Genomic DNA, 26,372 nt, shown 5'->3' with positions numbered 1-26,372 from the left:
CAGCAAACAAATAAACTGAGAACAAGAAAATGTTTCAAAACCTTTAATTTCATTAAAATACAAACACAAAACTGTAGGACAAACATAGGACAAAGTGAATGCTTGAGCTGTAAAACCAGGATTTCTGTATATTAAATAGAAGTATTTTGGTTTAATACAATTAGGTTTTCCTTAAAATTAGAAAAAGATTATTTACACAAGTGCTCCCGACCCTGGAAATAGTGGGTAGTGCATTTCTGTTTGACCCTCGTGATGCTCTCTTTGGTCCTAAAGGTCCCTGTTGCATCTGTGTCTGGATTCTGACCCCGGGGACTGTCTCTGTGCCTGGTGGGAGGTGGGCTTGGCTCATGTTTGTAGTTGTCGTGGCAAATGACTGTTGTCATGGCAGCAAAAGTTGGGCTCAGTCCTCATGGTTCTCATCCTCTCCTCTGTGTTTGCGTGCGAAGAACCCCAGCTGATGAGAAATGAGATAAAGATTGATATTCTGCCCACAACATGTTCTGGTATTTTACACTGTGATGGGCTGTAATCTAAAGTGTTACCAAAATTTGAAATGAAATGTAACATTAAAGTACCTTCCACAGAGCGAATATGATAAGGGCCAGTAGCAGCAAACCTCCAATGATGCTGCCTATCAGAATCCAGAGCGAGATGGGAATAGCTCGGCCCTTTAGCACTTCCAGTACAGTCTAGAGGAAAACGGATGAAGGGAGAGATGAGGGAAAGTAAATGCTAGTTTCACTCTGCCATTCAAAAGTCCCACTACACTCCTCTTACCTCCCTCCAGACTGTTCCTGTGCCCAGAGTGATGAGGTTAGTCTCCTTAGCTGCGAGGCGATAGGCTCCTATTATCCTCACTGACTTATATTTGGCCTAGAGGAAGAGACACAGTGGTGATGACCGATGTTTGCGTCATAGTGCAGCAGAAGAATTGGGCTGAAACAAGAATCTGCATGTCTGTGTTTATCCTACTTTTCTGAAAAAGTCATCGTGGACTCTGCGGCTGACGCGAATGACTGCTGCCTGCCCTCTCAGAAGTTCCTGGACTTCGCACACGACCTCTGTGCACCATGACCTGCTGCAGTTCTGGACATACAGATATAAATACACAAGTGTATTAACGTGTGTGCTGATGCTGCACGCTGTTCAGTAGCTGCAGTGCTGCCAGGGGCCTCACCAGTATGTCATTCTGCATCATGTCTTCAGGATGAAGGGGGCGCACATCTCCCTGTCTAGCCTTAAGCTGGGCCAGATCACTCAGCACGCTGCAGTTCACTCCTGTAGCCTACGAGGTAATTTAAATATATCAGACATGATCTAAAAGAGAGACGTGAAACACTCACACAGATGCACTACTCACGTTGTACGAGGAGACGTCAGTGACGGTCATGAAGACTCTGTCTCCTGCAGCCACAGAGGGCAGATGCAGCCTCAACTCCAGTTTACTCACAGAGTAACAGCCGAGGTTCTGCAGCTACAAACAGACAAACAACGCTCTGATCTTGCCTCATTTTTTAAAAAAGAGGCTTGAATTAGGTTTTTTTTTTTTTTAACAATTAGTATGAAAGACATACCCTGAGGTGTGTGTAGAACTCTGGTCCGATTGCCTCTGACACTGTACGAGTGGGGTGAACCTCATATCGGTTCAAATTAGAGTCACTGCACAGAAAAATAGAAAAAACAGTATGTAAATACTACATAAAAACGAAGAGAAGCTAAAATATTGTTGTGCTGGGTACACATACCTGCTAACAAACAGGTCTGGTTCATACTGAACAAAACTCTGCAGCTGAACACTGTTGTCTCCCAGAGTATCCTCTCTCTCTACACTGTCACTGTAAAAGAACCCGGTAGTTACAGAAACTATCAGTGTCTTGAAATCCAAAATTACAAACTGAATGTCTGTTGTAGTCTTCAGTATCTCTAAACTGTGTGCATGGAGTGTCCTGAACATGCTGTTTTAATGAGCTACCTGGCAGCATTGAGCCTCATGTGGACTCGACTTTGCAGAGTTGTGCAACTGAACTCAAACTCCAGCATGAAGTTAACCTGCAAACAAAAGAAGAGAACAGGCAGCTGAAGTGACACATTTCACCTGGAGGAAGTGAAGTATGAGTGGGCTGAGTGGAGAGCGATGGAGCTATTTCCTCGGCGTGGAACATACCTTTGACTGGGAGCGAAATACTGGATAGCTGACATTACACGAGTGGCTGTTAGCACCAAGTGCTGTACACTCAATCTTAAAGTGGGCATCCTCCTACGACAAAAGAGGGAGTGAAGAAAGAGAGGTTGTATTAGGTAGCTCATGTAGATAAATGCGTATGGTTAGTTACACGTGGTGCTGAGTGTGTTGGCAGCGCATGGAGTGTTGTCTACCCGAATGCTGAGGCTGGAGAAGTGCAGGTTACGCGAATAGTGCAGCGTCAGGCTGGTGTTGTAGGCGTTCTCCAGTCTGTTCTGGAGCTGCACCTCCACCGCCAGACGCCTACGAGGGCTGCGAATCACATAAGGCTTCTGTCTGCAGAGGAAACACAATGAAAACTCAGGGAAACCAAACAACTGAGAAGACACAGAGAGTAGAAGAATGTCTCAGATCAGTACCTCGTCCCAGAGATGTCCATATGAGCCTGTAGCACCAGGTCTGTTGTACACACATCATCCTCACCACAGTCTTTAAAGAATGGGATCTAGAGAGGTACGGGTTGGGAGCACAGCATGTTTAATGGAAAAAAGAGGAAGCTAATAAGAAACCTAGTAATGATATCTGTCAATATTATGCTACTAACAGATTTTTTGATAGTGATTGGCCAGCCTTCATCCAGCACTGGACCGCTCTCAGTGTCGTTGATCTTAAACCGCAGCGAGAAGCTGATCGGACGGATGTAATCTGCTGTGTCCTATACCAAAGACAGAAACAAATGTTAGGGATAAAAACAGATCACAAGTGTTGCTCTGTCTGTCCTTTTTCATGTGTAGGAATAATGGATGGTGTTGTGCACAGACACTCACATAGACATGGAAGGGCAGTTTGTAGCAGAGGGTTTGTCCTGTGTGAACCCGGACTGCCAGCTGGGTCTGTCTGTGGGAGCTGTCGTCAAACAGGGCCCGAGCAGACAACTTCCTGTCATCCAACATCGCCGACACCCACAGATCTGAGGAGAGAGCAGGTAATTGGGACAGATGGTGGGTGTTGGAAAATTACCATTTTAATAATAACTTGAGTGCCTGGCCAATTTGCAACACTTATATTTCTTGTTAGAAGGATTAGAGCGGAGTACGCCTGTGATATTTTGGGAGTTTATGAAAAAAATGAAGGGTTATACCAAAGTTGTTGCTGTGTGGTCCAGGGGAGCGGGAGACAGCTGTGAAGCAGGCAGTGGCATTCAGACAGGCTGACTCTCTGCCTCCCCTCTGGCAGGTCTTCTGAATGACGTTGATGGAGTGCGGCTGGAAGGACAGACTCACATTGATCTGGACTATGCTTCGAGAGCTGCAGACAGGAGGGACAGTCGGTGAGAAAGCAGAATAAAATTTTAAGCTAGAGGCTAGATAATTGAATCAACATAGGAAATTAAACACTGTTCTTTTGTATCATTTTAAATATGGAAGCAAGTTGGTTATACATGATACATTAAATGTGTCATCTAGGCTATTTATCTTCCAGTGCTTGCAGCTATACAATAAAATTCGTACTGGCAACGGCTTTCCCCTCCTCCTCTGTGTCTACCCACCTGAGCAGTACGGCACTGCCCTGTGCTCCCACTGCCAAGTCTATTAGCTCATCCCCATCCAAGTCCAACCGAGCACTCACACTGCGGCCAAAATACTGCAGGGAGGGGGAAATCGATGACCCTGGAATACGCTGTGAGGATTGGAGAGGCAGAACCAAAAAAACTGAAATTAATACGATTGGCTTCTGAAATGTAACAGTGAACATGTAGTGACAGGTAAATGGCAAGTACCTGTTTATAACTGTGGTTGATGTAAATGCCGTCTCCATGGTAGACATAGATGGCACCCCTGTGTTCATCCTCCAACGGGGCCCCCACCAGCAGGTCGGTGAAGCCATCATGGTTGAGGTCGGGAGCGGCTGCCAGCGCATAACCAAACCTGGCATCCTGAGACTTTTCCTCTGATTTCAGAGTACCATTAAATACAAACACCTCCTCCTGAAAGACACGAGAGGAGGGAAGAAAGGTGAGAGATGGAGTAACTTTTGAGAATGCAAGAATTTGCTAAATGTGTGGTTTCATAACGATTGCATAATACTCCACTGGTTTCTTACCCCACTGAGGGTGTAGATGTACACTCTACCAGCCTCCTTGTTTCCTGAGCCGAGGAACATTGGAGCAGCAACCAGAAGGACATCAGTGATGCCATCCTGGTCAATATCCAGGCCACACACCTCGCTGCCATAGTAGGATCCAATCTACAGACATAAACATGTTATTTCAGCTTACTGCCAGTAGGTGGAGTCCTTGCTTTAGTCTCTGACAAATGAGATTCCTGCTGGTTTCTGCTATAATAAATAAGCAAGTAAAAGTAATTGAAAGGAATGACACGAGGCCCAAGATGACAGCTTTACCTGTTCTCCATTGAGAGCCTGTACAATGTTGACATCGCCCTCATTGCTGAGTTCGAACAGGATGACTTTGCCTTTGTGTTTGAAACGAGGAGCCCCGGCTACATACAGCCTCCTCCAGTCACCAACTATCACAGATGACACTGTGTAACCTGTAAACATATTTACATACACATCATCACACGCTGCTGCTCAGGCTTTGGCCTTCGATAAAAAGTTACAGAATCACACTGAATGTTTATGTATCATTTAACCCACTTATTACAAATCAAGTGTGGGCCAGATTTTCCCGTGCTGTTTTTGAACATTTAACCATTTCTTCTACACTTTGTTCAGCCTCGGTTCAGTTTCATAAAATAAGTTTCAAAGAAACTTGCTTCGAATGAGTAATGTATCACATCTTGTTGATTCCTCTCAATGTTTGTATCATATTACATGCTCATGCAGTCTAAAGCGTTGCCTCTGACTTTAAAATCCCTCAGGGACGGTGTGTTTATGTGCATGTGGAAAGCTCCGACATTTGTGACTTGAGAGTGGGTTGAAAGAACAGGAGAACATTCACATGTTATGTTTTCACAAAATTATGGTGAAAGACAAACAATAAGCAAACATGGATGTTTTGAAAAGGATCGTGTGTATTTTGGAGGTTACTGTGAAGAAAGAAGTTTCTGTTTTGCAGACAGCTTAAGCTCATTCAGGTTCAGTTATTCGGTGGTAATTTGAATAATTTGAGGAAGTAGGTCAAAATTTAGTTCTACTATTTGTAATATTTCAGCTGATATTAGGCTTACATAGCACATATTGTTAAATACATGTTCATCCAATCATATTGTAATCAAACTAACTTGAGGGTAATGGGGAATACTAAGTCTGAACTGGGGACCATGGCTCATTTTTGCCCTGGAGCCACCATCTGTCTTCAATTTCAGTGATGCATATAGAATAAATGAGTGAAAATAGTATATATAATAGTAGAAATCATAGAATATAAAGAACATAACATTAAAATCTAAAAGAAATAATAAAATAACAACTCAATTAGATTATCTCACGTTGGAGCTTCCCAGCAACACATGAATGCAACACCCTAACGAACCAACTCGTCAAGTCACTCCACACAGTAACACAACCATTTCGGACAATAATGCACCAACACATTAGTTAGTACCTAGATAAGCAGCATGATTTTTGAGCTCCAGTGGAAACTCGCTCTCAAAAGCCTCTCTGGGCGGCACGATGCGTCCATTGGTCCCCTCCTTCAACACTCCACCATCCCAATCGTAGGCACCAACCATCCCAAACAAAATACCATCCTGAAGAACAGAGCAGCAAATGGATGTGAAAGACAGATAGAACACATTTACTTCACACGCAGATGAGAATCTACAGGCCAGACTTACATCCAGTTTGTGTGTGGAGAAGCCGATCTGAGACATCTCCATGTGGAACGAGCTCTCATTGTAGCCCAGTGTGCCTGCAGGTGGAAAGAGACAACAGGTCAGAGCTTTCCATCGTCACCGTCTCCTCACACGTCCCCTCCTTTCCTTCCTCTCCCTCTCAGTGTTTGATCTAGATGGCATCACTGACACCCTCACTCGCCCTGAAGACCACATGTGGTAGACGCGGCTCGCCCTTTCCTTTCCTCCAGTCCTTTCCACTCTGATTTCCTTAAACATTTAAAGGTGGCATCACCTTTCATCAGCCTTCCTCCCATCTTCCCGCAACTGGTGTGATAGCCGTATACTCCCTCTGCCTTCTTTTTCTTTCTCTTGCTTTTTCTGCAGGACTGATTTTTTCATATTTTTTTTCCCCTCTCTTCAATGTTCTACAGTGTTCCCTTTCTACTTTTCTCACATTCTTGTCCTTTAATTTCCTATTCTTACCTCTAGTTTCCTCTATACTGACAAATAAAACTGATTAAACCAATAGTGTAACAGGGAAAATTCTGAAAATCGTGGGGTTAAATACATTTTAAACCCAGAGAACATAAAACATAAAAAATGTAAATCATATGATATTATTACTAAATATGAAAGACCTAAATGTAAAATTGGGTAATTTCAGTTCTTCTGCTTTAATTGCAATATAAATAAAACTCGCTTACTTACTCACTCAGGTATATACTGTCACTACATCATTTAGGATATATAAATCTAATGTTTTACAGATTAGTTACATAAAATGACAAATTAAAGCTGGTAATAAAAGCTGTTAATTTACTTTTTTTCAGGTTTAGATAAATAAATCTGTATTTTAATGCAGAGCATGTGCGGTTGTAGTTGATTAAAATAGAGTCATTTCCTGGTATTAATAAATTTTAGGATTACTTATAGTAATGAAACAGTATTATTGTCCTTCGGTTGGAGTTACAAAATCATATCTATATACATTGTACAGTAAATATCTGTAGTTTTATGCTTTTGTTTGTGACCAACAACAACAGTGCATGCCGTCATGTGACAAAACTATTTATAAGACTTGATTTATACTGATAAATCATGTGGTCTTCCTCTTCTTTTTTTAATTAAACAGTGCATCCCCAGCCTCCTTCCCTGTATCACGCACCTTCCAGAGTGAAGATTCGGTCTCCCAGGGCATCCACGATGTCATTGAGCGCAGCTTCATCAGTCACGTTGAAAAAGTATTTGTCGTCAGGGTCGCTGGCGATGTACTTGATCTCGTTAATGAACGTCTCGGGGTCCTGCTGCCGGCGGATGTAATGACCCAGAACCTGGAGCCCAGCGTGGGAGAAAAAATCAGAGAAAAAGGTTTGAAGAGAAAACACAGTGAATGAATAAGCAGATAAGGTGAGTTCAATAAAACATTGAGGGGTTAAGCTGGAAGCAGTGAAAGGTGGTGAAAGCGTCTAAACAGACTTTTTGGCATGTATCAGAGCGATTACTTCTCCATGTTTCAGTAGAACATGAGAGAGAAACAGAGATATCACAGAGTCTGAGGGAAGAGAAGAGAGGGCCAACACCGCTCCCAGAACTCTTAAGTGACACACAAGTAACATGGAACTGCAAAATTTAACTCTCTAACATGAAAAGAAACACACTGCATAGCTGCGTCACTGCCCGTGTAATTCACCAGTAATTAGGCAATACGGTACTTAAAGGCAACAAACTGAGTGGAAAACGTAAGATGGGAAGAAATGGCAGCCACCAGAGATTTGTAAATGAGGCGCGCAGGCCTGGCTGAGAGAAGGTGAAGAGATGACTGATGCACAAGATATACTGTAGCTGCAGTGGCCTATGGCTTAACGCCTGAGGTACAAATGAGAAAATTCCATAAGAGAAACCAAACCCAAGAATCTCCCCCTGTGACTCCTGCTGCCAAGCAAACTAAGGAAATCCTCTGTTTTTAAAGGGTAGGGGATGGAGAGGGGTGTAGTATGTAACGTGAAGAGAGTCGACAGATAAATATGTACATTAAGATCATATAGAGGCCAAAAAATTCCACTCAGGCTGCCAAGTGCTGCTGGTTTTTACATAGTCATGACCAGGAAAGAATAGAGGAAAACAGAAAAGAGAAAATCTTGTTAAAATGTAAAGCACATTTCCAGATTTCAAGCATTTGCCAAGACAATTGTATTTAAATATATGAATATAAGTGCCCACACATACTCTACATAGTTCTGCATGGACTGCTCCCCCCACAAACACACATTTCTAGCCTCCAATCTGCGCTGATGTATAAAACACAGTCTGCTTTGCCATGCTTTTGTTTTGAAAACTTGGCGCTCCCTTGTGAGCCATTTTCACTGCACACACACACACACCCACAGGGTCAGCAGCACAGAGAGCAACATCAAAACATGGCTGCATTACCAGCAGCAGTTACCTGTCATCACTTTGACTTTTTGGTCAAACACTTGACCACAAAAAGCACCTCTTTCCCTCTTGTTTTTGTCATCCATTTTTGTTTGTTTCCTTTATCATTCAAGGCCATGTGTACAGTTTTTACTTGAGTCTGTCTGTTTCCTCCTCTCAAACCAAGCTTCTGTTTACCAAACGTTATATTGTCAACGTGTCAGATATTTGGAGTAGTTATACTCTACACTTTAGCCCACAGTGATTTGACCATAACAACATGTTTTAACACAGTTTATGGTTTGCAAACCTTTAGCCTCTCCTCTCCTGAGATTTAGCTCTCAGAGTAACACACCTCTTTGGTGGCATTTTAAAGGGTCTGTTTACCCAAATTACAAAATAAAATTTCCCACTCTCCTCTTGCAACTTCTGTCTGGAGGGACAGAAGATGCTGCCACACCATCATCTATGAACCTCATAACACACAAAAAAACACCCTTAAAAAATAAACAGCAACATTTCCTTACAGAAACAGTGCCTCCTCATTCTAGATAATCCACACAAAACAGTTTATGTTGGCACTACTTCTTCCTATTAGTCCCTGTTAAAACTATTAAAACTGTCCACTGGGAACTCTAGTACTAATTAGCAAATGTTAGCATGCTAACACACTAAAGATGACCACATGACTATACAAACACAAACACAGACTTGTAACGGTGCCCCTCATCCATAAATCGCTAAGCATATCTGATCTTCACCATCTACACATACTGTATTTCTAGGATGGCACTTTGCCAGTCCTCAATGTTGGCTTATATTCTCCTCTTCTGTGGTTCCCAGTGGAGTCTGAAGGTTCCCCAGCATATCTTGTGGGACAGGGAGGGGTCTGCAACCAGTCCTGCCACTAGAGTCTGTCTGCTCCTCTGATTCTAAAACTGTGCTCAGTGTGTTTCTGTGTGTTGAGGGGGTCGGGTGGAGCTGCTGAGTTTTTGTTCCCACTCAGCTATTTTAGTAGCCCTAAGGGGTTCATTTAGTAATTTGGAGATGTTATTTTTGGGGGAGTGGTGGTGGTATTGTGCGGTTGCCTGAGGATGTACAGTGTATGGTCAGTGTGCCACTTTCACAATGTGACTGGAATGTCAGGGATGCTCTACACACCCCGCTGATAATGTAGGGTAGTTGTTTGTGTGTTTCCCACAAATGTTTGATCAGTGAGGGTAGAGACAACTCCTGAATCAACACTTCGAGACTTTATGACATGCACTCACAGCAATGGCGTATCTCGTGATGTTTCTGCTCTTGCACTCCTCCAGAGCATCTGGTAGCTCCTCCCCATCATGTGACTCTCCGTCTGTCACCACGATCATCACCTTGGTGGCGCCCTCCCTCGCTCCACGCTCAGCGCTGAATGCCTCTGTGCTACAGAAACAAAAAAATAGTGACAGAGATGGACACAAGGTCATTCTGTCTTGTGAATCCTGCTGAATTGAATTTGACTTGAGAGAGAGAGAGCATGAGAGAAAAAGAGAGTCAAAATGGAAGAAAAGAGTAAAGTTAAAGGAGTGAAAGGGCCAAAGGGAGGGCTGCTCAATTTCCTAAAATCTCATAAACATCCTCTATATGATAATAAACTATTTCAAGTGCTTCTCTGCTAAAATGAATAGCTAGTAAAAGAGTGAGACATTGAATTTGAGTCCCTTCCCATCCAGCGTGATATAAATGGTTGAAATGACAACTGGACTTTTCCACAACTATATTAGTCATAGTTGACACACATACATTAGTTGCCAGTTGACTCAAATTGGTCATCGCATGCAGCGGACATGTGTCACTGCACACAACAGCCGCATCTGTGCATTCCCCTCCGCTTGTGCCATGATACAGAGAGGAAGCCTAAATGACAAACACACGGACAGACCAAAGCCGCACCCTGTTTGTCTGCAGGAAACCTGTTCTCAGCAGGACCTGCTTCAAGTGTTGAATAGGGTTGGTAAGCCTCAGACCAACACACACACACACACACACACACACACACACACACACACACACACACACACACATACACAGAGTAGTCACTGCTAGTGAACTCAGTCATTTTCAGGCCTAACTCCAGCCCTTGCCTAAATATAACATTGTGGTCAGCCACAAGAAACTCAGAGTTAAAAACAACTGTTTCCCCTATGCAGTCTGCAAATTACATAGGGTGCAGAGAAGGAGAGGAAATGAGAAAACAGAGGAGTGCAGTGGAAGAAAAAGAAAAGAGGGGAACAAATAGATGAATAAAAGACTGGGGAAGACGATAAAAGAAAGAGGCAAACTACGAGACTGGACGGGATGAAAAGATAGCTGGAGACAGGGGAGATGAACAGAGAAAGACAATGAAATGTAACTGAAAAGGGTTTAAAAATAGGGCTGGGAATCCAAATTAAAAGAACCAAAAGAGTGATAAAAAACAGTAAAATGAAGCCAAACATTAAAACATAAAAAGTGCAAATCCTGCTCTGATGTGGTTTTAAGACTGTGTGACGTATACAGTGAAATAAAACTGGTGGGAGGGAGAAAAAACAAAAGAGAGAGCAGGGCGGTAGAGGAAAGAGAGGGATAAATAACCAGACAAGACAGACATAAACAGGTAAGGAAGGAAGGTGGAATAAAAATGAAAAAAGGAAAACAGAAAAATTAGGATGAAAGAAACATGGAGATGGCAATGAGGAAAGGGGGAGATGAAAGAGGAGAGAAAGTGAGTGGAGCTAATTGGGAGGCCTGAGTGTATTTACAACCCATTTTATGGAGTCACAGTAGTATGGTAATGACACAGCGCAGCGGTCTGTGTGTGTACTTTTATGCGTATGTGTGTGGGTGACTGAGAGTGTCTCAGACGGGTGGAGCAATCTAAAAATCAGTAGCCAATCCAATTGTAGAGGGCTATTTGATGTTCATGCATCAGTCTGTCATTCTAGACTCCATTACTGTCATTTACATGTCAACATTACACAGTGTCCCTGTGCCCTACTGCGCAGGAAGAGTGTAAAAAAGTAAGTGCTATTTTTGGAAACTGTATGTACAGTAAAGGAGACATAAAATAAAAAAGAGTGTGACCATAGATTTGCTTTTTAAGTTTTTCAGAACAAGTCCTAAAGGGGAAATCCAGTGAGCACCTTCTGTGTCTTCTGTTCTTTTAAGAGCTATTTTAGCAAAGTGCTCAGGTTTAGTGTTATATTAAGTACAAGGTTGGGGTAAAGGTTAAAAGTCAAACATGCTCTTAAAGTTGAGATGAAAGGAGGCTAGGAAAGAATTCAGTCAATGCCTTTGTAGGTATAGAAATTAAAACTACATACATGTGAATTTGAAGTGTATGGTGTGAGTCCCTGACGTGCGTGTGGGTGTTCATCCATGCATGCGTGCATTGTAAGTGTCTGTGAGTGTATTTTTACAGCTGTAGGAGCACTACTTGGCTGACCAGGCTGGGTCAGGCCATGCCACACCTGCAGCCATGCTGAGCCAGCAGCTGCCTAGTCCAGCTCAGCTAATCTCACTGTTTTTCTACCCCGTCACTTTCCTGCCCGGTGCCAGCACTGCTATCTGTCCATCTGTGTGTGTGTGTGTGTGAGAGAGAGAGGGAATGCATACGGTATGTTTGTATAGCTATGTTTGCATATTACCTCCTCTTGATATCAAATTAATGTTAAATCAATTCAAAAACTGCAACCTGGGCTTGATCTCTTTACCCTGGCGCACACACACTTAGATGAGAAAACTTTAAGTACTTTATTTCTTTAGTCGTGGTCACTGATGAGTGTACTGATACTGTGTTTTCACCGTCTGTCAGTAGGGAAAGATAGTGATGGGACCGAGCGTGTAGTAGTGTTATATTATTTTCCCGTCACTGCCATTTTAAGGCCACAATTACATAATTTTACCCTGGCTCCATTTTCCAGTCACTGCTTTTCAACTACCTTTTAAATGTTCCTCCTATACCTTGCCAACGTTTACCTGTAAATGTACCAGAAAACAGGAACTGTCCAATTACCTGTCTGTGTGTGTGTGTGTGTGTGTGTGTGTGAGAGAGAGAGAGAGAGAGAGAGAGTGTGTGTGCGTGTAGAAGTTGAAACACCTCTCCAAGACACACATCCCAAAATGGAAGTCATGGCCACACATCAGGTCTGGGTGTGGTGCTCTATGTGGGTATGACTTTAATAAAGCAGGAATTTTATTTTGAAAAGAAAGAGATATTTTAAGACTTCAGGGCTTTCACTGACCCTCTCCACCTATAGAGCTGTTTCTTTAGACTTGGGTTACAAACTTAAACAACCTGAACATATTTCTGTGATGGGCAACAATACAGTCAAGCGTAATGATGAGGAGAAAACTTTAAGACACTGGTGTAAGAAGTACTGAGATTCTCTACTTGAGTAAAACTCGTGGTGACGCATTGAAAAAAACCAAAATGCCTGTATTTTCAATTTTACATAAGGAAAAGAACAAAAATGTTAATAGAAAATGTAATCTAAATGACAAAAATAAAAGTATTCATTTTGCAGAAAAAATAGTTGTTGCAAACATGTTAGCAAATACTTGCCTATTTATATATCAAGGTGACAGAGAGAAACTTCATTCATTTAGAGCTGTGTTTGAGTTCACCTGGATATATGCAATATTCACTTTCCTTTTAGCTCTCCTTTGGTCTCCACCAGCCCCTGACAGAAACAGCTGGCTCTTTAGCTGCAAAATTCTCCACCAGGTTCGCCAGGTAGTTGCTAACTTGTTCTGTCTTCTGTTTGTTGCTGGGCAGGCAGCTTATGATGGGTTTGTCAAAGCTTTTTTTTTTTTTTTCCTGAAAACAGCTTCCTGCTCTGGCTGGAAATGTGTTTCATGAGAGCAGCGCGACTGAACTGAAACAGTAAAGTTGTGTGGCCAACCAACCAAACCAGTGGGCTGAAAGAGGATTTATTGTACTTATGTATGGGTTTGTTACTACAAGGGACCCATTTCACATTACACATAGTCATTTGACCCACTGTTAAAATAAAAAATATTGATTGGAGCAGCTTTAAGTACCCCATGATGTTTAGTCTAACCCCTCTGATAGCTTAGTTGCCCATAAATCAAAAGCAGCCTGATGGGATCATACTGGAGCATATCATTAGAAAGAAGAACAGACTAGAAGAAAATAGACCTGATTGTCCTTATAAGTACAAATTATATAGTGATATATTTGGACAAAACCCCTAAGAATGTTACACTAAAATCTAAACAGCCAGAGAGTTTCCAGTTATCCAGCCAAATCTACAGTATGTTTTAAGTTGAGAAGGAGCAGCCAGTAAGAGCAAAGTAACAGTGATTGACAGGCCTACCAGGCCATGTGGATGGCGTATGCAGTGCGCGTCTCTCGTCCCTCCTGTCGGCTGATGTTCTTGGCGGCCTCCACCACCTCCTGTGTGGTCTGGTAGTCCTTCAGAGACCACTCGTGGACTGCTACCTCGCCATACTGCAGTATGCCAACCTTAACATGCACACACATGGACACACACACAAACACACAAGCATTTCAACAATGCCACATGTTTATGGTTATGCTGGCACATAGTTGTGGAAAGCAACATCTGAGACTCGTGTTTCTGGGATGAACTATCTCTTTAAGCACCAATCCTGTTCTTAAAGCAAACAGTGCACTTGGGGAATTTTTGAATTCATTCAAAAACCAGAGGTATTTCCTCTTTACCTCACATCGCCTCCTACCCCTTGCCCCCCAGCCTCCCTTTTCAAAACCCAACCCCCCTCTCACTCCTCTTGTTGTTTAGCTCAGAATAATATGTCCCCAGATCCCCTCTGCCAACTTCCATTCCTCCCAAACCTCAAGCTAGCTCGGCTCATGTCCCTTTACATTACAACTGCAATTCATTCTGGTCATATTTGCCAAACTGGTTCTCTATATGTGTCACTCTGTGCATGTTTTCACTCAAAGGGCTAGCTTGTCTTACAGTTCTGTGCAACAGCTAAGGGGTTCCAGAGATTGAAGAGGGAGACAAAACTCAAATTCAAACCCACAAGTTTCCATTACCAATGTAAATAACATTTATAGGCAGTGCAAAAACACATCGATTTGCACTTTTACCTGCATCTGGTCCGAGCTGATGTGGAACTTGCTGAGGATGTTGCTGAGGAAGTTCTGGACTTCGTACCAGGGGTAGATACTGTTGGAGCCATCCAGCACGATCACAATGTCCATGTATGTGGTGCACCCTGCCACGTGTGGGAGTTTAAAAATATTTGGTTGGCAAAAGTTGACCAGTGCAACATGTTTCTCTGCCTCAATGTGTGTGTGTGTGTGCAAATATGTGGTTACTTTGTGCTGTTGGAGCGATGGTCTCTCTTGGTTCTAGGTCATCGCTGACAGAGGCGCAGATGCCGGTGCTGAACATAGATGTACCACACTCCTGAGACCAGAGAGGGGCACATGCCTGCCAAAACACAAGCATACACACACAGAGGGACACACACAACAGCATTTGTTTTACAGGTGAAGCAATTTCAGAAGCATTCACAGTTAATTTAAGCAGTTTATATTTTTAAGTATTTGTGTTCTGCTTTCAAGATGTGTAGGAGGTTTTTTAGTTGTTATCAAAGTGTTTAAACACGTAGACCAATGTCGCCGCGTGACCCGAGCATAAACACAGAGAAAAAAAACACACTAAGTGAGGGCAGACAAAAAGACAAAAAGAAAGGATAAGAAAGGATCATAAGACAGAATAAGTCATGGAAAAACTACAATAGTGTGGTTTGGGGGTCAGAAAAATAAGGGAGAGGCAGAGAGAGAGAGAGACTATTGTTGACATGTTGGCAGTCACTGTTGTCATGAGTGGTTTAACAGAGCTGGAACACCAGACCAGTAAAGCAATTTAAATCTGATTGTGCTAAATGAAGGGGGGGTAAGTGTGGGGTGGGGTGGTGGTGGTGGTGGTGGTGGTGGTAGGGGGTATCACATTTCAAATATTTCTGTCTTCAAAGCATGCCGTTTATTTGGCTTTCATACTAAGAGGGAAGAATAAGGGGGGAGAGTGTGGAGGGGGGAGATAAAAGAGAAATTCATGCATACAGCCGAGAGACAAAGGAGGTAGACCGAAAGCGGGGTGAAATCGGGGTAGAACGAGAGAAAGAGAAACATCCTGGTTTTGCTCGCCCTGTCATTATGGACGGGTTTCTCCTCAGGCACACAGACAGACAGGCAAGGAAGGAGGGATGGAGAGAGGGATGAGAGAAAAGGAAGGAGGAGGAAGACAGAGAGAAGTGAGAGAGGTGCTATGGCTTTTAGTAGGTCTGTCATTAACAAAGGGCCGGAGACGCATTCCGATCCTGTTATAGACCTGACCACTGGGGTTAAGAAACACACAAACACACACACACACACACACACAAAAGTGGCCTACGCTGGCTAGCATTCATGAACTGTACACGACTCCACACCCGAAGCAGCAGCAAAAACCTGGCAGACACCAAAACATGCAAACGCGCTTGCCTAACACACATATGTATGGACACAAACACTGACACGGTAACTAACATAGAAACAATCGTACACACACACACGCTGACACCTCCTGGGCCGGGCAGAAGTGTGTTTGTATGAAAAGCCAAAAGCCTGAGAACTGGAGAAATCAGGATTAAAGAACAACAACAAAATGTATGCGTCTGTGCTGTTGAGTTAGAAACTGTGACATGAAATGAATAATTATCATCACTCCCAATAAGGTAAACACCAACCCCAACACAGCAAGAAGCAGGGAGTGACAATAATAATGTCCCTATTACAGGTAAGAACAGTCAGCAGAGTAAATGATTTATCGACATGTCAATTGACAAAAATAATAACTGGGATATCTGACTAATTGTTTGGAGGTGGGGGATCACTGAACCGCACAGGATGTCATCTGCAGTCACATAAAAGCACATCAACGGAAACAGAGACAACTGCTCTAACCACATCCCTTCAGACTCCCACACATGATCCCAATGCCCACATAGCAAAAATAAAAAGCCCTGTTTCCCCAGTGTTTAGACTCCATACCAAGAAGCCATCAGGTGAGTCTGGAGTCAGGGTCATTCCCAGGTGAGAATTCCTCAGGTTTTTAGAGACATTCTGAAGAGCAGTCTCACCTGGGATAGATGGATAGACCAGTTTAGTTTGAGGTAATACATGTATCTAAACTTGATGTGAATTTTTTCAGGAATAGCTGATTTTGTTCAGGTTATTTTGTTTCTCTCACCAAGATTAACTTTGCTGCAGTTTGAGTTCTTCTCCTCTCCCACGATGCATTTATACACGTCTCCTTTCCTGTTGTTGGGCGGCCCGTCCCAGGGAGCGCCAACCAGCATTCTTAAACATAATGACACAGTCCGTCATGATCAAAACATCATTGTGCATCCTCTTTGTGTAGCAATTACTCTTGTTGTTTATTTTTCACTGTCTCTCTGTCTGCCTCATGCACACACTTACGATTTCTCTCCATCTGCCTCATGCTGTAAAACAGAAAATCCAAACAGAGCGTCCTCTGGACCGGTGAAGATCCGTGGATGTTTTACGTCTATGTTGAAACACTGACACAACTCTGGAAAATATAATTAACAAAAATATTATTACACAGATAACAAGTAAGAAAAAGACAATTAGTATTATAATATTTTCTAATTGGCATTCCCTTGGCCTCTTAAACCCCAGTGACTGGTTGGTCATTCATTACAAACCATCACCATGCAGCCACACAGCCTTTGTTCAGTCACACAGAACTTTATTTTAAATTCTAGTGAAAATCCAAAACTTTCCAAAAGCATCAAACATGTTAGGATGAATTCTGAGGAAATGTATATAAAATGATTCATGAGGCATTGGGAATATTTCCATTTGAGGAAATTCTAAATCAACTGAAAACAGTGAATATTTCACTCAGAGTAAGCATCATATGTCCTCAAAGAAAAGCTGGAACAAGCCAATAGAGAATATAGATGTGGTACCATCATACAGTGTGGAATTAGACCTTTTTTAAAGTGTTAAACCTACTCAAGGGGAACTACAAGGGGAAAACTGGATGTTTAAGCTAAAGTTTGACGTGAGAAATATACCTCTTTGCTCTCTTGTCAAGAGGTAGAGGAGAAGGTCAATATTTCTTTCATATCTATCCACTAAATATGAAATAACAGCCAGCAGCTGGCTAACTTTGTTTAGCACAAGGACCAGGAATGACCTTTGCTCTGTCCTGAAAACACAAAAAATGACCTATAATACAATATCAGACTCTTTCTAATAACTTCAAATTTAGTGTGCAGACATGAACATTACTTTTCTCATCTGTCTCCACAGAAGAAAAAGGGAATAAACATATATTTCCTAAGTGTCTAAATTTTGCCTTTGAGAGTTAAGAATATGAGTTGACATTAATGATACTCATTAGGTATTAAAATGAATTAAACAGACGCATGGAGCTTTAACCTGTACATAACTGTAATTGCATCTACAGGGTAGAGTTAGATTATTATTCTCCCTCTTGGCCTTGGAGAGTGAGCTGGGGAAGGGCAGAAGAGGGGGGGTTGAAAATATGGATAAACAAAGTGACCAAAAGCAACCTCTGAGGAAAAAGGGAGTTCAGTATGAAGGGAAAGAGGGAGAGGAGAGGGGAGAGCACGAGGCAAAGCACAGAAGGGTGTGGGTTAGAAAAACTATGGAGTATAGTAAGCCCCCTGTTATGACTCACAAACCTGCCCTTCATGCTTAGAAAGAGAGGGAGAGAGAGGTGAGGAAGACAGAAGACACAGGGAGCAGCAAGATGGAGCAGCCAATTTTTGCTAACTAGCTTAGCATAAAGATTGGAAATGGGGAAACAGCTAGCCTGCCCTGGAAAAGCATATTTACAAGACCTTTTTTTTTGATGTTTTACAAGAAAGATATAAATGACCTCAAGGAATATATCTGAGGCAAAGCAATGAAGTCACACCTACATTAGCTACTGTAACTGGCATCAGCTGGTTTATTCGTGCTTTGCAATCATTAGCTCCTTCATTAGTTGTTCGGCTCCCAGCTGACTAGTAATGATCTGTCGTCAAAGCCTGGTATTTCTCATGCCAAGACTGCTTGTGGTCGCAGCTCCGTCCATTATGGGCAAACCTTCTCTCTATGTGTTACATTTTTGGTACTGTTAGTTGATATTACGGGGGATTTGTTCTTCAAGCAAAATCCTCACAAATGCTTAGATTATTTGACAGCTTCCTGAAAGTAAAGACTGTTAAGCCATTTTCTATAAATGGTTGATTCCTTTATGTAGTCAGTGTCAGTGTCTATCCCAACTTGCAGCTCTTGACAGTTAGTATTTAACTCGTCCCACTTGTGTATCTTCTATATGTCGTTTGTAGCCTTGAAAAGCAGAATGTGTGAAATGTGTTTTTTTAAAGGAACTCTCTAAATTTGACTTGACATGCAATTTAGCAGCATCTGGGGGTACAGTAACTCTCATACTGTACATAACTTAGTGATTCCACTGGAGAAAAGTAGTCCAGGACGAGGGAACAAGACCAGAACACTGTTGCTGTGATTATACACCAGCAGCTCACACACTTGTATACAGATACTTCCCCACAAATACACACTGACACACACACACACACACAGTTACCTCAGCCAGGCCAATCAAAGGGGGATTCCACTTGGTTTTGAGAGAGAAACTAGATACGTTCACTGTTTCTCTTCAATCCTGAATTCACATACTGTAGTTTCTTCAACCTGCTCCTACATTTCTCTTTCTTACAGATGTTTTTGATGCAATGTCAGTGCATTTTTAGTCAAGTTTCAGACTCTTCTTCTTCCCAGATTTACACATTGGACATCTGTATGCTCTCATTTTGGTTAGTGACTGAAACATCTCAACAACTATTACGCAGATTTCCATGAAATTTTGCACAGATGCTCATTTTTGTTCTGCGGGTGATGAAGCCTACTAATACTGATGATGCCCTGACTTCTCAACAACTATTGGATGGATTTCCACAGGGTTTAGTACACATGTTCACATCCTCCTCAGGATAAGTCATAATAACTTTGGCAATCCTGTGAATTTTGACTAGCGCCACCATCAGGTCCAATTTTGGATTAGTGTTGGTAAACATGGTAAACATTATACCTGCTCACTACTAGCATGGTAGCATGCCAATATTAGCACTAAATACATTTCACAGAGCTGCTTGCATGTCTGTAGTCTCTTAGTCTTGTTTCTGTTCATTTCGTAGATCTGCATGAGCTTCTAACATTTCAACATCCAAACCTCTGGTGACATTGAGATTCAGCCATCTTTCTGATTCTACACAGATGTTTAATACACTTCACCGATGGGAATATGCGTAGGCAAGGATAGAATAATCCCCTAATACTAAATCTTCCAATTTCAAAACTCTTTCTATCCCAACTTGCAGCAAAAAGTTATTGTCTTCTATCCTCTATCCTATACTCTACCACACTCTTACACACAGTGTAGTAAAATTTCTTTTCTTGTGGCGACATCACCCACCCTCTCCAATTCCAAATTTCTTTCCACAACAAACCAGGCCTCTGATAACAACCCCTGCTACTGAGTTTCTCCTTTATCCTCCCAGTTCACTCATTCTCTCACAAACCATAAATTGCTCCCCATTTTTACCCTCTCTGCTATAACACACAGAAACACACACACTGTAACTCTACCACAAGAACCCCCCCCTCCCACCCACATCACCTCTCCCTCCCCAACTCCTCAGACTCCCACAAAACGGTACCATCATTCCCTGTTTTCCCTGTCCTGTCCTCTCAGCTCTGGCTCCATTTTCATTGGGGTTTATATATGACACTGTACCGCAGGCTGTCTGACCACCCATTGCCATGACAACTGGCGGCAAACATTTATCAAGCCAAACTGAGTCCAGATTCTCTCAACCGCACGTTCGGCTCTGGCCGCTACTGCTGCTTGGTGTGTATGGTTGTGAGCGTGTATGCATATGTGCATAGAAACTGAACTTGACACTACAATGTTTTGGATACTATAGACATGCCAGCACTTATAGCAGTATGTAAAGACATGTACTGTATGTAATTTTAATTGGACTAACATATTTAAGTTTCCCCTCCCTCTGGTCCTGTTCTCATTCTCTTTAATTTACATCCCTGACTTATAGCACCTCTGTGAAATGCCCTGCAGTATGGATGTCTGCTTGTCTGTCTGTTTCTATCATCTTCATTTAACCGACTCATAAGGTTTCCCATGCATCCCCCTCCTTCACCTCTTCTCACCCTCATTCACAGATTTTCTCTCCATTATCTCGATCGTGTTCTGTTCTCATCTCTGTCACCCTCTCGTGGGGAATGGGGGTGGAAGAAGAGGAAGAGGGGGAGTATAGGAATGGAAGTCAGCAAATGATAGGAGAGTAAAAAAAAAACACACACACATGAGAGGATAGCTGGGAGAATAATATCAGGAATTTATGAATGACCGGTGAAACAGAGTTAAACGCACACACACCTGTGTTCGACATCTCAGTAAAGCATAACAGAGTGTAACAGACATGGGATGCCTGCTGCCTGCATCAGGGGAGGCTCTGCTGAAACCATTAACATTGCACACATACTCACTCACCTACATGCTCCTGTATGACACATGCACACGCTAGAAACATCACACACAGGCAAGCACACATACTAAAATCCCATAAACTAAAGCACAAATTGAAGCATAGGTTACACAGTAAAAAAGGGGGTAAGGGACAATTACCCTGTACATGCTTGATTTAAACAGATAATGGATGGTAATGTGTAAAACCTAACCACATGTGGGCAACATTTGGCTGCTGGCATGTGTAAATGAGTGTGTGTGTTGGTGTGTATATGCATGAAGTGAGGAATAACCTCAAAGCTTTTGCAATTTTTGTTCATTACTTAGCTTCTGAATGTGAGGCATGTTGCATATAGCATGAAAACGGGCCTCCTGGATAATCATGCTTTAGTCTGACTGTTAAAATTTGGTACTAATGCAAATATCTGAGTCTATAGATTGACTTGAGACATTGTGTGTGTGAGATTGAGAGCAGATATGAACTCAACATGCCTTGCACAACATAATTTCTCAATCTATTGATCTCATTCTGCTTAATAGCTGCATGCTATAATGTAGCAGTTAAACCTCTGCTTATCAGCTGCATAAACATTTAGTTTTGGTAGACAACAATGGTCTTTTTCTTTGGTTTCTTCCTGGTGAGCAGGAATTGCTCAATGAGGTGTGTGTGGCGGACCCCGCCACCGTGAACATGAGTGACGGAGGGGAGCTGATGTTCATGCTTCATGGAGAAAACACTTATGGTGCAGACGCCTTATTAGGGGAACATTAGACATCAAGTCTAAGAGATGGAAACGGCTGATATGGCCCATGAGGTCGTGTTACACAGCTGCCAGGGTCAAGAGGTGTCAGCTGTAAGAGGAGATGAACCAGTAACCTTTTGGCAGAGGATACATGCAAATATCTCAGAAGGCTCCAAACATCTTCTGGTGGCTGAAGGCCTCCAAAGAGAATGAAATATTTCCTCAGCACTGACATCACTGACAGATTTACTAAAGGACCAGACTTTGAACCAGTAACCATCACTTTGCTGGAATCATGCGCAACTTCCTATACCTTTTGATCTGTTTGGCAAATGGAGTGCAGCCATATGTTTTAATATGCCTGCTTCTCTACTCTCCTGCACGCAGTCATGTTAGGAATGTCTTCATGGTGAGTCGTTTACTGTCACACAGAATAAAGCTCTCTGGGACTTGGGGAGACACGTGTGACTCCATTATTCACACACGTTGTCTATTGAAGTGCAAATGTCGTGGAGGTTAATGACCATATCACCCTGTGAGACAGTACTGGAGGACAGGAGAGCAAGTGGGCAGTGGAGAGGCATCAATCAAGGACAAGAGGTTGACCTGACAGAGAGTTTATGGAGCTTTGAGATCAGTTACTGAATTATTTGCCTTCCTGTTCAGACTCAAATATATGTAAAAACAAAATTGTATTTGGTTGTCTGACATGTAAAAATTAGTAATATATATAATACAGTAAATATCAGTGAAAAACTAGACAGAAAAGTAGTTCATACCTTTAAGGAGGAGGATGAACTCCAGGCACAACAGGTATCTGCGCAACTCCATTTATGAAACAGAATGAAAGCAGTGTCTTTGGGTCTGTTTTTCCTTTTTTCTATGTTTACCAAGTGGTTTCCCCTGAGTTGGTGGAAATGCAGTACATCGGCGTCCACCGCACACACACACTTGCTTTTTCAGCTCTCTCTTTCCCCCAGAGATGCGTAAAATCCGGTCAAACGGTGCTGCAGTGGCATGTCTCCTGTGCGTGTATAAGGCTCAGTCCAGGATTGGTCCGTTTGCAAATCTATGTTGTTAGATATAGATTAAAATAAAATAAAACTAATCGAAACGAGAATTCGTGTCTGTGAGTTTGGCTTTTTTTCTTTTCTTTTGCGCTTCTTATAATTCCTGTAACGATATTTGACTGACACCACAGTGGATAGGTATATTGTGGTGTGTGAACCTTTGTTGAGAATGAGGCAAAAACCTAATTGACACCCCGGTGACCCATGTTTTGGCCGTGAAAATCACTGCACCTGTCCTATCCAACAAGAGGCCGCAGTTCAGAGTTATTAAACCATTACTAATGTGTAACACCTTCCCAAACAGCCAGTCAGCAGCGCGCTGTATCCCCCCGGACTCCGGACCGCGTCTTTGAAGATTAAACTCTCCTGTTGGACAAGAACTCCTCTCGTCAAGCCCAAAGTTTGAGGTGAGCTGTTGTGCGCGTTTTCCCCGAAAACTTATCCATGGTCCCGTCCGCTGGTTTCCCTTAGATTAACGACAAACTCTTTGTTTTCCCCGTGCGTAAATATGCGCCTCCAGTGACGGCTTTCTCTCACTTTGAAATGAAAGAGCGCATTTATCCTCAGAGCTCCCCTCCCTCCATCCGTCCTCTTCCATCCACCAGACTTCTCTTTGAGCAACTGGTTCACATTCACAAACCTCAAAACCCACATCTCTCTCTCACTCTCCCTCTCTCTATTTTCAAACACATTCACGATTTCTCTCAAAATCTTTCAGAATGCCTACTTATTTCCTTCTTTACAATGCCCTACACTGATAAGATCTTCAGCTTGGTGGAATATAATCATGACTTTTGGGTCCACTTCTGGTGTATACAGTGTAATTAACTGCTTTATCAGTGGTTAATAAAAGGTTATGAGCCACTGTCAAGATCGACTTTTGGGTTGCTAAGTTGTGTAAAAGTTTAACTTTATCACTTACAAATATAAATCATCTTACAACAATCTGTCAAGTCTGATTTCAGTTCAGTTACCCTTCTGCCCTTTTCTAGACGTTGAGCAGTCAAACTGTCCAAAAAGACAGAGCAGGTGTAATGCAGAGGATTTGCTACAACCTGACAAGGATTTGCTACAACCCAGGTTTTTATTTATTCATTAATTACATATAAATCCCTTAATTACAGTTTATGGAGCCTTTATAAAGAGTGCAAGAAAGCAGTAAGAGTCTTTTAATCGAATTAGTCAAATCCAGATAAAGAAAAAGTTGTAAAGGCTTGAATGTTTGATTCCTACAGTGGCTCAATGAGGCTGTAGGAGGAATCTGGTGGAGGAGGCACCTGGTGCAGTTTGTGTCTACTGACTTGTGAAACAAGTGTGTGTGTAACTAATTACATAATTAAATGCTGCACTGCATCACAATAGTTGCCATTAATCTCATTCGTTCCACCTGTGTTTAAATGCTCTGATACTGGCAAAAATGAATTCAGATGTACAAGAAAAGCAAAATGTAGAGGGAAAGAATGAAATGGTGATGTCCAGCAAACACAAACGCCTTGCTCTCAAGTTTAATATCAATATAGCAGGATGATGTTGTAAAAAGAACTCTTTGAGCTAAATTTTACACCAAATGTGTTTTGGAAAAATTGTGCTCATCCCTTCAGTGACGTTCATGGACTTTGAGAACATATAACAAGGAGCAGTGAGGCTGTTCCAGATGCTTGTGGTAGCCAACAAATTCATGATATTTTTCCTTAATTTGTTACTCATCCCATCCAAATTAAAAAAGCAAAATGTGAACACCAGTAGTGCATAAAAAGTGAGCTGTGCAAAACTATATCCTGTCTTGTTATGTCTTACTATGCAGACATCATAATGAGGCTTTTGATAATGAGTTGATCAAAAAAAAAAAAAAGGCCATCTATGAAGGTGTAAGCCTTGTGAATGGTTGCCTTGACTAGTGTTAATCCATGATCCCTATTTTTAGATGAAGTTGAATGGAGGATGTTACCAGCTAGGGGTAATCTCAAATTCTGTTTGAGATAATATGATTTAGATTAGTTAGGCTACAGTGTAGCCTAATGTCTTTTTATACTGTATAACATGGATGTTGTGTAGCTGCTACGCAACATCCATGTTATACAGAGATAATGAATTGCCCTGCATCTGTCCTGCATATTCTTGTAAGGCCCTTGAGCGCCACTCTCAGGCCTCAACAGTTACACCATTTGTCCACAGAGGCACAACATACAAACATGCAATCACGTCCAAAATGTTTGTATGATGATGGATAATCAACAGATGCTGAATATCCTCAGGACCTTTAAAAATAGATTTTAAACCAATCTAGGCTACGTAAGATTTCAGAGACAGATGGTTCCTACCTTAATCTTATCATGGTGGGTTAGGTGAGCTCTTGTTGTCATATTCAGACAGCCACTGTACATCCTCTACAAGATCATGTTCCTATCCAGAGGGTGAACAACAGACCACGAGTGTTTTCATTCAGTTTTAATTATACGTGACTTTCTTTCTTTAAACAAAGCTGGGATCCCTAATTATCAGTCTGTTCATAAAAGGATAAAAATTAAATTAGAAATTCTTTCTTTTACCCCGAATCTACTTAAAATTCAACAGATTGCCATTTGTGTGCTAATAGTGCCATCTAGTGGGCACATAGGCGAACACACCACATTCAATGATTATGCCAAGAATTATATTGTTACAAGCTAATTTTTTTTCCTCAAAAAGAGACCAGTGACCTACAAAAATGCAGATGTGAATACTAGTGCTGTAAAGTAATCTCTCAAACTCAATTTATACATGGTAGATTAAGTGGGGAACAGTTTTTCCCCTTGCAGTGATTGTAGGTTTATGTAAGGTTTCCCCTCTCACAAACTGATGAGGTTGTAACACCCAAATTTACACGCTTTAAGACGTTCAAAATTTACGCGTTAACACGTTTCCTTTCCTTTCTATCGTCTTTTGACGTAACGTGTTAACATGTTTTCTTTGCTCTCTATCGTCTTACTAACCCGTGTACCTGTAACGATAGCTTTGCACTAACAGTTGTTAGGCAACCTATTGTTGTTGCAGTTTAACTTCTTTCCACTAGCGGCAGTACTGCTTGGCAACACATTACTGCTCCAGAGCGAGGAAGAAAGTCTACGCCATCTTTGGCTGTCAAACGATACACCGGTCTTGCAGTGATAATGTGACTTTAAGCCCACCTGATGTCTACCTTTCCTCACCCGATAAGTCGCCAAGAAGTCGGACTTACTTTCGGTGCACCCCAATTTGCAACAATATTTCCGTAGGGAATGAAATTAATACCTAACTGATCTTAACGTTCACTTTCCGATGAGAACCATCAACGACCGGTGGCTAGCTGACTACATGCTACTTTCCCAGCACGGAGGTGAGTGACAGGTGAACAATGTATAACATTTATTATATTTTTCTCAAGACTTGGTCGACTAAACGAGAGCTGAAGCATCTGGGAATATTGCATTTATATTCCTCCGCTGACCGTGCTGCATCCTGTTTACGCTACGCATGTTAACTAAGTGGGCGGTTTTTGGCTAACAACTTTATAAGCTAAA

The 26,372-nt window shown here is 42.0% G+C and overlaps 1 protein-coding gene and 1 long non-coding RNA gene across 3 annotated transcripts in view; one reads left to right on the top strand and one right to left on the bottom strand.

Annotated features, from left to right (window-relative positions):
* Positions 1–28: 28 nt before the first annotated feature.
* itga10 (integrin, alpha 10) lies at positions 29–23,434 on the bottom strand. Its single transcript, XM_018680449.2, has 30 exons — positions 22,543–23,434; positions 16,892–17,003; positions 16,662–16,771; positions 16,463–16,551; positions 14,744–14,858; positions 14,513–14,640; positions 13,752–13,900; positions 9,666–9,816; positions 7,148–7,313; positions 5,983–6,056; positions 5,751–5,895; positions 4,586–4,734; positions 4,286–4,429; positions 3,963–4,169; positions 3,732–3,862; positions 3,324–3,490; positions 3,010–3,152; positions 2,787–2,897; positions 2,602–2,687; positions 2,377–2,518; positions 2,165–2,257; positions 1,973–2,049; positions 1,746–1,835; positions 1,575–1,659; positions 1,361–1,474; positions 1,178–1,285; positions 973–1,086; positions 778–873; positions 576–689; positions 29–454 (listed from the first exon to the last, which is right to left on the bottom strand). The coding sequence occupies exons 1-30, from the start codon at positions 22,592–22,594 to the stop codon at positions 401–403; spliced, it is 3,516 nt and encodes a 1,171-aa protein (XP_018535965.1). The 5' UTR covers positions 22,595–23,434; the 3' UTR covers positions 29–400.
* A 2,455-nt stretch (positions 23,435–25,889) lies between these two features.
* Positions 25,890–26,372, top strand: part of LOC127143333 (uncharacterized) — a 31,794-nt gene continuing 31,311 nt past the window's right edge. For both annotated transcript variants that reach the window (XR_007814656.1, XR_007814655.1), the window contains exon 1: positions 25,890–26,188. This is a non-coding gene — a long non-coding RNA (uncharacterized LOC127143333). The remainder of the gene's footprint in view (positions 26,189–26,372) is intronic.

Source organism: Lates calcarifer, linkage group LG15 (assembly GCF_001640805.2).
Source record: "Lates calcarifer isolate ASB-BC8 linkage group LG15, TLL_Latcal_v3, whole genome shotgun sequence".
Taxonomy (NCBI): domain Eukaryota; kingdom Metazoa; phylum Chordata; class Actinopteri; family Centropomidae; genus Lates; species Lates calcarifer.
Note: the sequence above shows the minus strand (reverse complement) of the source record. Positions and strands in the feature narration are given on the sequence as shown.

Bases quoted from the DNA above. Each gene is read 5' to 3' on its own strand.
- itga10 (XM_018680449.2), bottom strand. From the start codon at position 22,594: ATGGAGTTGCGCAGATACCTGTTGTGCCTGGAGTTCATCCTCCTCCTT. The intron at 17,004-22,542 runs GTATGAACTACT...TATATTTTCCAG, and splicing joins GTTCATCCTCCTCCTTAAAG to AGTTGTGTCAGTGTTTCAAC. The intron at 1,660-1,745 runs GTATGTGTACCC...TTTTCTGTGCAG, and splicing joins CCAGACCTGTTTGTTAGCAG to TGACTCTAATTTGAACCGAT.